This window comes from Scyliorhinus torazame, chromosome 1 (assembly GCF_047496885.1).
Source record: "Scyliorhinus torazame isolate Kashiwa2021f chromosome 1, sScyTor2.1, whole genome shotgun sequence".
Taxonomy (NCBI): domain Eukaryota; kingdom Metazoa; phylum Chordata; class Chondrichthyes; order Carcharhiniformes; family Scyliorhinidae; genus Scyliorhinus; species Scyliorhinus torazame.
Genome location: NC_092707.1, coordinates 110,181,654 through 110,195,377, shown reverse-complemented (window position 1 = coordinate 110,195,377; position 13,724 = coordinate 110,181,654). Strand labels below are relative to the sequence as shown.

The 13,724-nt window shown below is 51.0% G+C and overlaps 1 protein-coding gene across 1 annotated transcript in view; it reads left to right on the top strand.

The window, feature by feature from the left end:
• LOC140410916 (breakpoint cluster region protein) overlaps positions 1–13,724 on the top strand; it is a 464,596-nt gene that overhangs the window by 333,216 nt on the left and 117,656 nt on the right. The window contains exon 18 of the mRNA XM_072499748.1: positions 6,305–6,414. Coding sequence (XP_072355849.1) covers positions 6,305–6,414 — 110 coding nt within the window. The remainder of the gene's footprint in view (positions 1–6,304; positions 6,415–13,724) is intronic.

Sequence of the window (13,724 nt, the reverse complement as noted above, 5' to 3'; positions counted from 1 at the left end):
ACCCTTGTACCGACCCTCTCCAACTTAATAAACCCCGCCATATCGTTGATCCAGGATTCCACGCTTGGGGGCCTCACATCCTTCCACTGAAGAAGAATCCTTTGCCGGGCTACCAGGGACGCAAAGGCCAGAATACCGGCCTCTTTCGCCTCCTGCGCTCCCGGCTCCTCTGCGACCCCAAATATTGCGAGCTCCCAGCCCGGTTTGACCCTGGATCCTATCACCCTCGACACCATCCTCGCTACGCCCTTCCAAAATTCCTCCAGCGCTGGGCAGGCCCAGAACATATAGGTGTGATTTGCTGGGCCCCCTGAGCACCTAACACACCTGTCCTCACCCCCAAAAAACCGGCTCATCCTTGACCCGGTCATGCACCTTAAACTTTATGAGGCTGAGCCTCACGCACGAAGAGTTCACCCTCCCTAGGGCATCTGCCCACGTCCCTTCCTCAATCTCCTCTCCCAACTCCTCCTCCCACTTACCTTTCACCTCCACCACCGAGGCCTCCTCCTCCTCCTGCATCACCTGGTAAGTTTCCGAGATCTTCCCCACTCCCACCAAACCTCCCGAGAGCACCCTGTCCTGTACTGTGTGTGGCAGCAGTCGCAGGAATTCCACCACCTGCCACCTGGCAAACACCCTTACCTGTAAGTACATGAAGGTGTTCCCCGGGGGGAGCCCGTACTTCTCCAGCTCACCCAGGCTTGCGAACTTCCCGTCCACAAACAGGTCCCCCAACCTTTGTATCCCTGCCCTGTGCCACCCCGAAAACCATCCATCTGTTCTCCCTGGGACGAACCGGTTGTTCCCCCGTAATTGGGTCCAGACCGAGGCCCCAACTTCCCCCCTGTGCCGCCTCCACTGCCCCCAGATTTTGAGGGCAGCCGCCACCACCGGGCTTGTGGTATACCTCCTTGGAGGGAACGGCAGCGGCGCCGTTGCCAGCGCCCCCAGACTCGTACCCACACAAGACGCCGTCTCCAGCCTCTTCCATGCAGCTCCCTCCCCCTCCATCACCCACTTGCGCACCATCGTCGCATTGGCGGCCCAGTAGTACCCACTGAGGTTGGGCAGCGCCAGCCACCCCCTATCTCTACTCCGCTCCAGGAACACGCTTCTCACCCTCGGAGTCCCTCGCGCCCACACAAACCCCATTATACTCCTGTTGACCTGCCTAAAGAAGGCCTTCGGGATAAACACGGGGAGGCACTGGAACAGGAACAAAAACCTTGGGAGTACCGTCATTTCGACTGACTGCACCCTACCCGCCAAGGACAGCGGCAACGCGTCCCACCTCTTGAACTCATCCTCCATTTGCTCCACCAGCCTTGTGAAATTAAGCCTATGCAGGGCCCCCCAGCTCCTGGCCACCTGGACCCCCAAATACCTGAAGCTCCTCTCCGCCCTTTTTAGTGGGAGCTCGCCAATCCCCCTCTCCTGGTCCCCTGGTTGAACCACGAATAGCTCGCTTTTCCCCATGTTGAGCTTGTACCCCGAAAAATCCCCGAATCCCCTAAGGATCCTCATTACCTCCGGTATTCCCCCCACCGGGTCCGCCACAGATAGCAGCAAGTTGTCCACATAGAGCGACACCCTGTGCTCCTCCCCACCCCGCACCAACTCCCTCAGTGCCATAGCCAGGGGTTCAATCGCCAGTGCGAAGAGCAGGGGGGACGGGACACCCCTGCCTCGTCCCTCGGTGCAACCGAAAGTACTCGGACCTCCTCCTGTTTGTGGCCACACTTGCCATCGGGACCTCATACAACAGCCTAACCCACCTGACAAATCCCTCCCCAAACCCAAACCTCTTCAGCACCTCCCACAGGTACCCCCACTCTACCCTATCGAAGGCTTTCTCAGCGTCCATCGCCACCACTATCTCCACCTCTTCCTCCCTCGCCGGCATCATGATAACGTTCAGAAGCCTCCGCACATTCGCGTTCAACTGCCTCCCCTTCACGAACCCCGTCTGGTTTTCGTGGATGATCTGCAGCACACAATCCTCAATCCTCGTGGCTAAGACCTTCGCCAGCACCTTGGCATCTACATTTAGCAAGGAAATCGGTCTGTAAGACCCACACTGCAGGGGATCCTTGTCCCGCTTCAGGATCAAGGAGATCAGTGCCCGGGACATCGTCGAGGGCAAAGTCCCCCCTCCCTTACCTTATTGAAGGCCCAACAGGTCCATATATGTTTTTAGAGAATTCGACCGGGAAACCGTCCGGCCCCGGTGCCTTCCCCGCCTGCATGCTTCCTATCCCTTTGGTCAGCTCCTCCAGCCCAATCGGGGCCCCCAATCCCGCCACCAGTCCCTCCTCCACCTTCGGAAACCTCAATTGGTCCAGGAAGCGGCCCATCCCTCCCTCCTCCCGTGGGGGCTCGGACCGGTACAATTCCTCATAAAAGTCCCTGAAGACCCCATTGATGCCAACCCCCCTCCGCACCACACTCCCTCTTATGTCCTTAACTCCCCCGATCTCCCTAGCTGCTTCCGAAGCTGATGCGCCAGCATCCGGCTTGCCTTTTCCCCATACTCTTAAATCGCCCCCTGGGCCTTCCTCCACTGCACCTCCGCCTTCTTGGTGGTCACCAGGTCGAATTCGGCCTGGGGGCTGCGCCTCTTCCTCAACAATCCTTCCTCGGGCACCTCCGCATACCTCTACCCTCACCATCTCCCCCACCAGCCTCCCCCCCCCCCCCCCCCCCACCACCCCCCCCCGCTCCCTCCTCTCCTTGTGAGCCCTAATGGAGATCAGCTCTCCCCTAACCACCGCCTTCAGCGCCTCCCATACCATCTCCACTCGGACCTCCCCGTTATCGTTGGCCTCCAGGTGCCTCTCTATACTTCCTCGGACCCGCTCGCTCACCTCCTCGTCCGCCAACAGCCCCACCTCCAAGCGCCACAACGGGCGCTGTTCCCTCTCCTCCCCCAGCTCTAAGTCCACCCAATGCGGGGCATGGTCCCAAATGGCTATCGCCGAATACTCGGTATCCTCTACTCTCGCTATCAGCGCCCTGCTCAAAATAAAAAAGTTGATTCGGGAATAAGCCTTATGGACATGTGAGAAGAATGAAAATTCCCTAGCCTCCGGCCTTGCAAATCTCCAAGGGTCCAGCCCTCCCATCTGGTCCATAAACCCCCTCAGCACTCTAGCCGCCGCCGGTTTCCTACCCCGTCCTAGACCTGGAGCGATCCAGTGCCGGATCCAGCACCGTGTTAAAATCTCCCCCCATTATCAGGCCCCCCACTTCCAAGTCTGGGATCCGACCCAACATGCGCCGCATAAAACCAGCATTGTCCCAATTCGGTGCATACACATTGACCAGTACCACTCTCTCTCCCTGCAGCTTACCACTTACCATTACGTACCTACTGCCATTGTCTGCCACAATGCTCGACTCCTCGAATGACACCTTCTTTCCCACCAAGATCGCCACCCCTCGATTTTTGGCATCCAGCCCCGAATGAAACACCTGACCTACCCACCCTTTCCTCAATCTTTCCTGGTCTGCCACCTTCAGGTGTGTCTCCTGGAGCATAACCACATCCGCCTTGAGCCCCTTCAAGTGCACGAACACGCGGGCCCGCTTGACCGGCCCATTCAGTCCCCTTACATTCCAGGTTATCAGCCGGATCAGGGGGCTACCCCACCCCTCCCCCGCCGACTAGCCATAACCCCTCCTCGGCCAGCCACGCGCCCGCACCCCACGCCCAGCCCATTCCCCACAGCGGCAGACCCCCATCTCGACCCCCCCCCCACTCGTTCCAGCACCCCCTTGACCATAGCAGCAGCAACTCGATCCCCCCCCCCCCCCCCCCGGCTAGGACCCATCCTAGCTGTTTTACTCCCCCCATTGCACTTCCGCAAGTCAGCTGACCCCGGCCACGCCTGCCTCTTCTTCGACTCCTCCCATTGTGTGGCACACCCTCCTCTTCCGTTCCCCATCCACAGGCTCTCCCCCTCCCCCTAGCATCCTAAGCGCGGGAAACAACCCTCACTTCCCCGCCCCCTCCAGTCTTCAGCGCGGGAAAAAGCCCGCGCTTTCCACCCATCCGGTCCCGCCACCTCTAACGCAGCTCCTTTTACAGGCCCAGTCCCCTCACCCCTGACTCGTGCCTCCCCCTCCCCCTCCCCCGTGGGGCCCCATCTCACCGCCGGCCATCCACACTTGTTCCATTTACTTACCCCGCTCCAAGAGCTCCCCCGAGCAACCCAACCAAAACATTGCCCAACCCGCCCTAACCACCCTCACCGACCGGAATGGGAAAAACACAAAGAAAAAGAAACCAAGAGCAAAGGACCCCCCCCTCAAAAAGTACCATATCAACCGCAGTCCCCAAATGCCCATCCTGACCCTCAATCTGTGTCCAACTTCTCGGCCTGAACAAAGGCCCACGCCTCCTCCGGAGACTCAAAATAATGGTGCCGGTCCTTGTAGGTGACCCATAGTCGTGCCGGCTGTAACATGCCAAACTTCACCCCCTTCCTGTGCAGCACCGCCTTCGCTCGATTGTACCCGACCCTCCACTTCGCCACCTCCGCACTCCAGTCCTGGTATGTTCAAACCTCCGCGTTCTCCCACCTGCTGCTACTCTCCTTGGCCCACCTGAGCACACACTCCCGATCAGCGAACCAATGAAACCGCACCAGCACCGCCCGCGGAGGCTTGTTAGCCTTGCGCCTCCTCGCCAGCACTCTATGGGCCCCTTCCAGCTCCAGGGGCCCATGGAAGGACCCCGCTCCCATCAGCGAGTTCAACATGATGACCACATAGGCCCCCAAGTCCGGCCCCTCCGGGAGGCCCAGAATCCGCAGATTCTTCCGCCTCGACCGATTCTCCATCTCCTCGAACCGCTCCTGCCATTTCTTGTGGAGCGCCTCGTGTGCCTCCACCTTTACCACCAGACCTAAGATCTCGTCCTCGTTTTCGGAGATCTTTTGTCGGGCCTCGCGGATCGCCACCCCCTGGGCTGTCTGTGTCTCCAGCAGCTTATCAATAGAAGCCTTCATCGGCTCAAGCAGGTCCGCTTTAATCTCTCTGAAGCAGCGCTGGATACTCTCCTGTTGCTCCTGCGCCCACTGCATCCACGCTGCCTGGTCTCCGCCCACCGCCATTTTGTTCTTCTTCCCTCGCACCTTCTTCGGGTCCACCACCACCTTTTTAGTCACCCCGCTCCTGGTTGAAGCCATATACTATCGGGGAATTGTTGTAATCTCCTTCCCACACCGGGAAATGTCGAAAAAGTGCCGTTGGGGGCCCTGAAAAGAGCCCAAAAGTCCATTTTTGCGGGAGCCGCCGAATGTGCGACTTAGCTCCACATGGCCGCAACCGGAAGTCAGATACTTATCTATTCAGCATCCAAGGATCAAAAATGATAATGAAAAGAGATATAGGGGAAATAGGGGTATCAACAGGAAGGGCCCTTACACTAATAAACAGAAGTTTCTGATTTTTCTTCCTGGGTTGCTAGCATCAGTGTCCTCGAGAGTAATATCTAATTCCTAGAGACTCCTGACGATGCTTGAGGGCTGATAATTCTACTCGGGTCTGTACACCACGTGGTATGATACCGAGACATTATAGACCACCAGATTGCCAGGTTTAATCTTAGAGAACCAAGTCTTTGTGCACTGCAATTATTAATGGTTAATATCAGTGTTCAGTGTGCTAGATTCAGGATAGTGTTGATTTGATAGCTGCAGATAAGGCTCTACAGTCAGACAAACAATCAGTTTATGCCTCTGTATCATTCTACTTCCAATAGCGGATATTAGCTTCTTTAAGATTGCAGGTGGATGTCTACGGTGATTATCCCTTACTCCGCTGTTTTGCCTTTAAAGGGACAGTCAACACAGTGCCAAATTATAGATACTTTGGGATTGAAGTATTTGCACACTGGGAACAGGATTTAAATGTCTCAACTTGTCTTCACTTAGATTGCCCCCACAGCCAGCCAACATTTTGATAGACTTGTTTTTCATTCCGTCTCCTCTGCTTAGCTAAATTTAGACCCAGGTAATGAAGAAGAAATGACAGTGTCTAACTGCATTGTATTAGCCTTAAATGTGGTGTCCCTCAGGGTAAACCACCACCAGTCAGCGCTCAAAGGGGAGAGCAGCCTATGATCCTCTGGGACTGTAGCAACATTTACATTTAGATTGTTAACTCGAAGTTTAAATTCTATTGAACAGCTTAATTATTTTGCATTTTCTTACAGCTATTCTGCAATGTCACTTTTAAGATCCTATGCTAATTTTTATATTCAATTGTCGAAAAGGCAGTGATGGTTTTTCTTTCCCAGATTGAGGTGAAGTTATCGGTGAAGTTCACCAGCCGTGAGTTCAGCTTGAAACGAATGCCATCTCGGAAACAGACTGGAGTCTTTGGTGTAAAGATTGCAATAGTCACCAAGTGAGTAAGCTGTCTCCTGTCAATATTACTCTCCTGTGCAAAATTACATAACTGATGATAGCTGATGTTTTAATGAATCAGTGCACTGTAAGCTTTACAGATCACAAGACTGGATAAAGACAGCATCCCTACAGATGCTGCCAGACCTGAGATTTTCCAGCATTTTCTCTTTCATTTCAGATCACAAGACTGTATGTTCAATACTTGCTCTGTGCTGTTAGCTATTTTCAGAATAGGGGTGGTACAATTAACCTCCGTGCCCCAATTTAGGGAGCAGAAAATTCAACCAGGCTTCCCACTCCTGATCACCATTTAATGACCCACGCTACAGAGTATTTATGTTTGGTCATCAGGTGAGAACTGTCATGATATTCAAACACACACATCATGATGGACACACTAACAGGCAAATCAGAGTACACAACACCACAACCAATCACAGACAAGAACACCAACCACATAAAAAGCACGAGCACGACACCTGGAGGTCAGTAGGTCTGGGGAGAAGGAAACAAGAAAGAGCTGTTGAAACACCACAAGCAGGGAGCCCCCCACGTGCAGAGTGCAAAGACCAAGTTGTAAATAGTGAGTTTAAATAAAGAAGCGTTGTACCATATGCAACTGTGTTGGCTCATCTGTGTGTCAGAACACCCAACACCACATGGTACAGGAGTGGATCGATACCTGCCTACCAACCTGCCATTCTGGACATGGACCACACCGGCAAACCGCAGCCGATGCAAGTCACGGGGAACCTAGGCACCAACTGGAAGCTCTACAGGCAGCGATTTGACCTGTACATCCGTGCCACCGAAAAACAGAATGCCTCGGATGATTCGAAGATTGCAATGCTCCTCTTCTACGCAGGCCCCCACCCAAACGATGTCTTTAATTCACTGGTGTTCGAGGAAGGCGAAAACCAGGCCAAATATGACACGGTCATCCTCAAAATGGACCAGCACTTTCAAACTGAAGTAAACGAAACTTTCGAAAGATACATCTTTCAGCAACGCCTGCAAGGTAAGGAGGAGCTTTTTCAACCCTTTTTGACGCACCTCCGGATTCTGGCGCAGTCCTGCGGTTACGGCACCACTACAGAGTCCATGATCAGGGACCAGATTGTTTTTGGCGTTGCCTCTAGTGGCCTACGCCAGCAGCTTCTTAAAATAAAGAGCCTCACCTTAGCGTCTGCTGTGGAAGCCTGTGTCCTCCATGAAAATGCTGCCTGCCGTTTTGCCCGATTTCAGGCGTCCGAGTTGGCACGGAGGGGGTCCCCAGCCGTCGAATCGGCAAGCCAGGCCGCCCACGACGTTGAACGCATCCAGGCCGTCGATTTCTTCCCGCCCCACGGCCCGGACGACAGCGGCCGCTTCCCGCGCTTTTCGCGGTCTCCCGCGCAGGTGCGCGCCAAAAATAACGGCCACAACGAGGGACGCACTGCGCAGGCGCGCCCACCGCAAGATCGCACTGCGCATGCGCAGTGGCGTAACGAACGTCGTGACGTCATGACGTGCAGCAAGTGTGGAGGTCTACACTTAAAAGGGCAATGTCCTGCAAAATACCGACAGTGCAACAGATGTGCCATGATAGGCCACTACGCAGCCCGCTGTCGTGCGGCTCAACCCATGGATCCGGCGCATCCTCGACAACCTCGCACACGAGTCAGGACCGTCCAGCCCACGCATCAAGACTTCCAATTAAGTGATGCAGATGACCAGGATGACTTCCGAGTTGCCGTCATTGATGTCAACAAGGTCAATGCCATCAATCCAGACGATGAGTGGTGTGCCACCCTCCCAACACCACAAGAACTGGGCAGAGAAGAACTGTGATGCCATCTTTAATTGAACAACCTAACGTTTGGGTTCACCTATAAGAGAATGACCACTTGGCAGAGATCAGAAGATAAAGGAAGGATGTGGGAGGGGAACTACAATTTTATCCAGCAACAGCTGAAAAGGGAAGAATCTTGAACTATCATCTAAGGTTTATGTGCTCAGGTATTTCAATCCATATAAAGACCAGTACTACTTATACAAGGTATAAGTACGAGTACATCAATTTATTGGAGCTGAGCAGAATGTTTCCCAATTTCCTTGACTCTGGACTACGCACTGATGTGAAACCATGACTCTGATTCTTATCGTGGTCTCTGCCGTATACCACTTTCTTTCCCTTATCCTACTTTTATTGTATGAATGCAAAAGGAGAAGATGCTGTGCAGCCCTTCCTGCATTTTGAGGATACATAAAATAAACCAACCTTCTCAATTTACCCTATCTTGAATTTGCTGTGAGTTATTAATAGAAGATTTGATCACTCCAAACTGAAGGATTGGGGTACATACACCACCACTTATAAAAGGGGGAAATCAGAAATCAAAGACCCTTTGTGTTTATGGATGGGCAGTGAGCAGATAAATCAGGGCAGTTTAAATTGATCCCCCTTCTGTCCATAACAGCTGGAATTGACAGATTTTTGGTGTCTGAGGGAGTTAAGGGATCTGGAGAGCAGCAGGAAAATGGAGTTGAAGCCCAAGATTAGCCAGGATTGTATTGAATGGCAGAGTAGGCTTGACGGGCCGAGTGGCCTACTCCTGTTCTTATTTCTTGTTTTCTTGTGGATTTTCATAAAGCATTTGACAAGGTGCCACCCAAGAGATTATTACTCAAAATTAGAGTTCACATAGTGGGGAAAATATATTAGCATGGATTGAGCATTAATAAACAAACAGAAAGGGAGTGTGAATAGGTGGGGAATTTTTTGGCTTGAAAGGCTGTGACTTGTGGGAGTGCCGCCAGCATTCTTGCTTGGATCATAGCTACTTATAATCTGTATCAATTACTTAGAAGGGAAGGTAAATTGTGAGGAGGAGGTAAAGATGCTCCCCAGAGGGATTTAGACAGGTTAAAGTATGTTCTATGTTCTAAATGAATGAGAAAGAACATGTCAGATAAAATATAATGTGGAGAAGTGTTGCATTATCCACTTTGGTCGGAAAAATAGAAAAGCCAAATAACTTAAATGGTGAGACTGTGAAATGTTGCTGTTCAGAGGGATCTAGGTGTCCTTGCATGTGAATTGTATTGACTCTGTCCAATCTATTATGGTTTCCTAAGCTATCCTGAGAATCTTTTTTGAACAAGGTTAAAATATTTGCACTTCTCCAGTCCGCTGGCACCTCCCCTGAGTCTAGAGAAGACTGGAAGATTATGGCCAGCGCCCTGATAATTTCCATTGTCACTTCCTTCAATATCCTTGGATGCATCTCATCTGCTCCTGATGATTTGTCAATTTTAAGTACCAACAGTCTATTCAACACTTCCTCCTTATCAATTTTGAACCCTTCAAGGGAGAGAGTTTCCTCATCTGTCACCAAGGCCGCTGTAGCATCTACCTCCTTGGTAAAGATGGATGCAAAGTATTCATTTAATAGCTCCGCTATGCCCCTGCCTCCATGTCGGCCCTAGTCTCCCTTTTCCTATTTATTTGCCCACAGAAGACTTTCAGATTCCCCTTTTATGTTGGCTGCCAGTTTTTTTCTCATAATCCCTCTTTGTTTCTCTAATGTGTTTTTTTCACCTCTGAATCTTCTGTATTCCTCTTGGTTCTCAACTGTATTTTCTACCTGATGTCAGAAGTACATTTTTTTCTCCTTATTTTAATTTCTATCTCTTTTTACATTCCGGTAGCTCTGGATTTGTTTGCCCGACCTTTCCCTTTTAAGGAAATATACCTTATCTGTACCTGGATCATTTCTTTTTTGAACGTAGCTCATTTTTCAGCTATATTTTATATACAAAATTATGAAGGACATAGGGTGGATAGGAAGAAACATTTTCCCCTTAGTAGAGGGGTCAATAACCAGGCACCATGGATTTAATGTTGGGGGCAGGAGATTCAAGGGGTTTTGAGGAAAAGCTTTTTCACCGAGAGGGTGGTGGGAATCCGGAACTCACTGCCTGAAAGGGTGGAACAAGAACAAAGAAATGTACAGCACAGGAACAGGACCTTCGGCCCTCCAAGCCCGTGCCGACCAGGCTGCCCGACTAAACTACAATCTTCTACACTTCCTGGGTCCGTATCCCTCTATTCCCATCCTATTCATGTATTTGTCAAGATGCCCCTTAAATGTCACTATCGTCCCTGCTTCCACCACCACCTCCGGTAGCGAGTTCCAGGCACCCACTACCCTCTGCGTAAAAAACTTGCCTCGTACGTCTACTCTAAACCTTGCCCCTCTCACCTTAAACCTATGCCCCCTAGTAATTGACCCCTCTACCCCGGGGAAAAGCCTCTGACTATCCACTCTGTCTATGCCCCTCATAATTTTGTAGACCTCTATCAGGTCGCCCCTCAACCTCCTTCGTTCCAGTGAGAACAAACCGAGTTTATTCAACCGCTCCTCATAGCTAATGCCCTCCATACCAGGCAACATCCTGTTAAATCTCTTCTGCACCCTCTCTAAAGCCTCCACATCCTTCTGGTAGTGTGGCGACCAGAATTGAACACTATACTCCAAGTGTGGCCTAACTAAGGTTCTATACAGCTGCAACATGACTTGCCAATTCTTATGCTCAATGCCCCGGCCAATGAAGGCAAGCATGCCGTATGCCTTCTTGACTACCTTCTCCACCTGTGTTGCCCCTTTCAGTGACCTGTGGACCTGTACTCCTAGATCTCTTTGACTTTCAATACTCTTGAGGGTTCTACCATTCACTGTATATTCCCTACCTGCATTAGACCTTCCAAAATGCATTACCTCACATTTGTCCGGATTAAACTCCATCTGCCATCTCTCCGCCCAAGTCTCCAAACAATCTAAATCCTGCTGTATCCTCTGACAGTCCTCATCGCTATCCGCAATTCCACCAACCTTTGTGTCGTCTGCAAACTTACTAATCAGACCAGTTACATATTCCTCCAAATCATTTATATATACTACAAACAGTAAAGGTCCCAGCACTGATCCCTGCGGAACACCACTAGTCACAGCCCTCCAATTAGAAAAGCATCCTTCCATTGCTACTCTCTGCCTTCTATGACCTAGCCAGTTCTGTATCCACCTTGCCAGCTCACCCCTGATCCTGTGTGACTTCACCTTTTGTACTAGTCTACCATGAGGGACCTTGTCAAAGGCCTTACTGAAGTCCATATAGACAACATCCACTGCCCTACCTGCATCAATCATCTTAGTGACCTCCTTGAAAAACTCTATCAAGTTAGTAAGACACAACCTCCCCTTCACAAAACCATGCTGCCTCTCACTAATCCGTCCATTTGCTTCCAAATGGGAGTAGATCCTGTCTCGAAGAATTCTCTCCAGTAATTTCCCTACCACTGAAGTAAGGCTCACCGGCCTGTAGTTCCCTGGATTATCCTTGCTACCCTTCTTAAACAGAGGAACAACATTGGCTATTCTCCAGTCCTCCGGGACATCACCTGAAGACAGTGAGGATCCAAAGATTTCTGTCAAGGCCTCAGCAATTTCCTCTCCAGCCTCCTTCAGTATTCTGGGGTAGATCCCATCAGGCCCTGGGGACTTATCTACCTTAATATTTTTTAAGACACCCAACACCTCGTCTTTTTGGATCTCAATGTGACCCAGGCTATCTACACACCCTTCTCCAGACTCAATATCTACCAATTTCTTCTCTTTGGTGAATACTGATGCAAAGTATTCATTTAGTACCTCGCCCATTTCCTCTGGCTCCACACATAGATTCCCTTGCCTATCCTTCAGTGGGCCAACCCTTTCCCTGGCTACCCTCTTGCTTTTTATGTACGTGTAAAAAGCCTTGGGATTTTCCTTAACCCTATTTGCCAATGACTTTTCGTGACCCCTTCTAGCCCTCCTGACTCCTTGCTTAAGTTCCTTCCTACTTTCCTTATATTCCACACAGGCTTCATCTGTTCCCAGCCTTTTAGCCCTGACAAATGCCTCCTTTTTCTTTTTGACGAGGCCTACAATATCTCTCGTTATCCAAGGTTCCCGAAAATTGCCGTATTTATCCTTCTTCCTCACAGGAACATGCCGGTCCTGAATTCCTTTCAACTGACACTTGAAAGCCTCCCACATGTCAGATGTCGATTTGCCCTCAAACATCCGCCCCCAATCTATGTTCTTCAGTTCCCGCCTAATATTGTTATAATTAGCCTTCCCCCAATTTAGCACATTCATCCTAGGACCACTCTTATCCTTGTCCACCAGCACTTTAAAACTTACTGAATTGTGGTCACTGTTCCCGAAATGCTCCCCTACTGAAACATCTACCACCTGGCCGGGTTCATTCCCCAATACCAGGTCCAGTACCGCCGCTTCCCTAGTTGGACTGTCCACATATTGTTTTAAGAAGCCCTCCTGGATGCTCCTTACAAACTCGGCCCCGTCTAAGCCCCTGGCACTAAGTGAGTCCCAGTCAATATTGGGGAAGTTGAAGTCTCCCATCACCACAACCCTGTTGTTTTTACTCTTTTCCAAAATCTGTCTACCTATCTGCTCCTCTATCTCCCGCTGGCTGTTGGGAGGCCTGTAGTAAACCCCCAACATTGCAACTGCACCCTTCTTATTCCTGATCTCTACCCATATAGCCTCACTGCCCTCTGAGGTGTCCTCCCGCAGTACAGCTGTGATATTCTCCCTAACCAGTAGCGCAACTCTGCCACCCCTTTTACATCCCCCTCTATCCCGCCTGAAACATCTAAATCCTGGAACGTTTAGCTGCCAATCCTGCCCTTCCCTCAACCAGGTCTCTGTAATGGCAACAACATCATAGTTCCAAGTACTAATCCAAGCTCTAAGTTCATCTGCCCTACCCATAATACTTCTTGCATTAAAACATATGCACTTCAGGCCACCAGACCCGCTGTGTTCAGCAACTTCTCCCTGTCTGCTCTGCCTCAGAGCCCCACTGTTCCTATTCCCTAGTTTTCCCTCAATGCTCTCACCTTCTGACCTATTGCTCCCGTGCCCACCCCCCTGCCATACTAGTTTAAACCCTCCCGTGTGACACTAGCAAACCTCGCGGCCAGGATATTTATGCCTCTCCAGTTTAGATGCAACCCGTCCTTATATAGGTCACACCTGCCCCGGAAGAGCTCCCAGTGGTCCAGATAACGGAAACCCTCCCTCCTACACCAGCTGTTTAGCCACGTGTTTAGCTGCTCTATCTTCCTATTTCTAGCCTCACTGGCACGTGGCACAGGGAGTAATCCCGAGATTACAACCCTAGAGGTCCTGTCTTTTAACTTTCTGCCTAGCTCCCTGAACTCCTGCTGCAGGACCTCATGCCCCTTCCTGCCTATGTCGT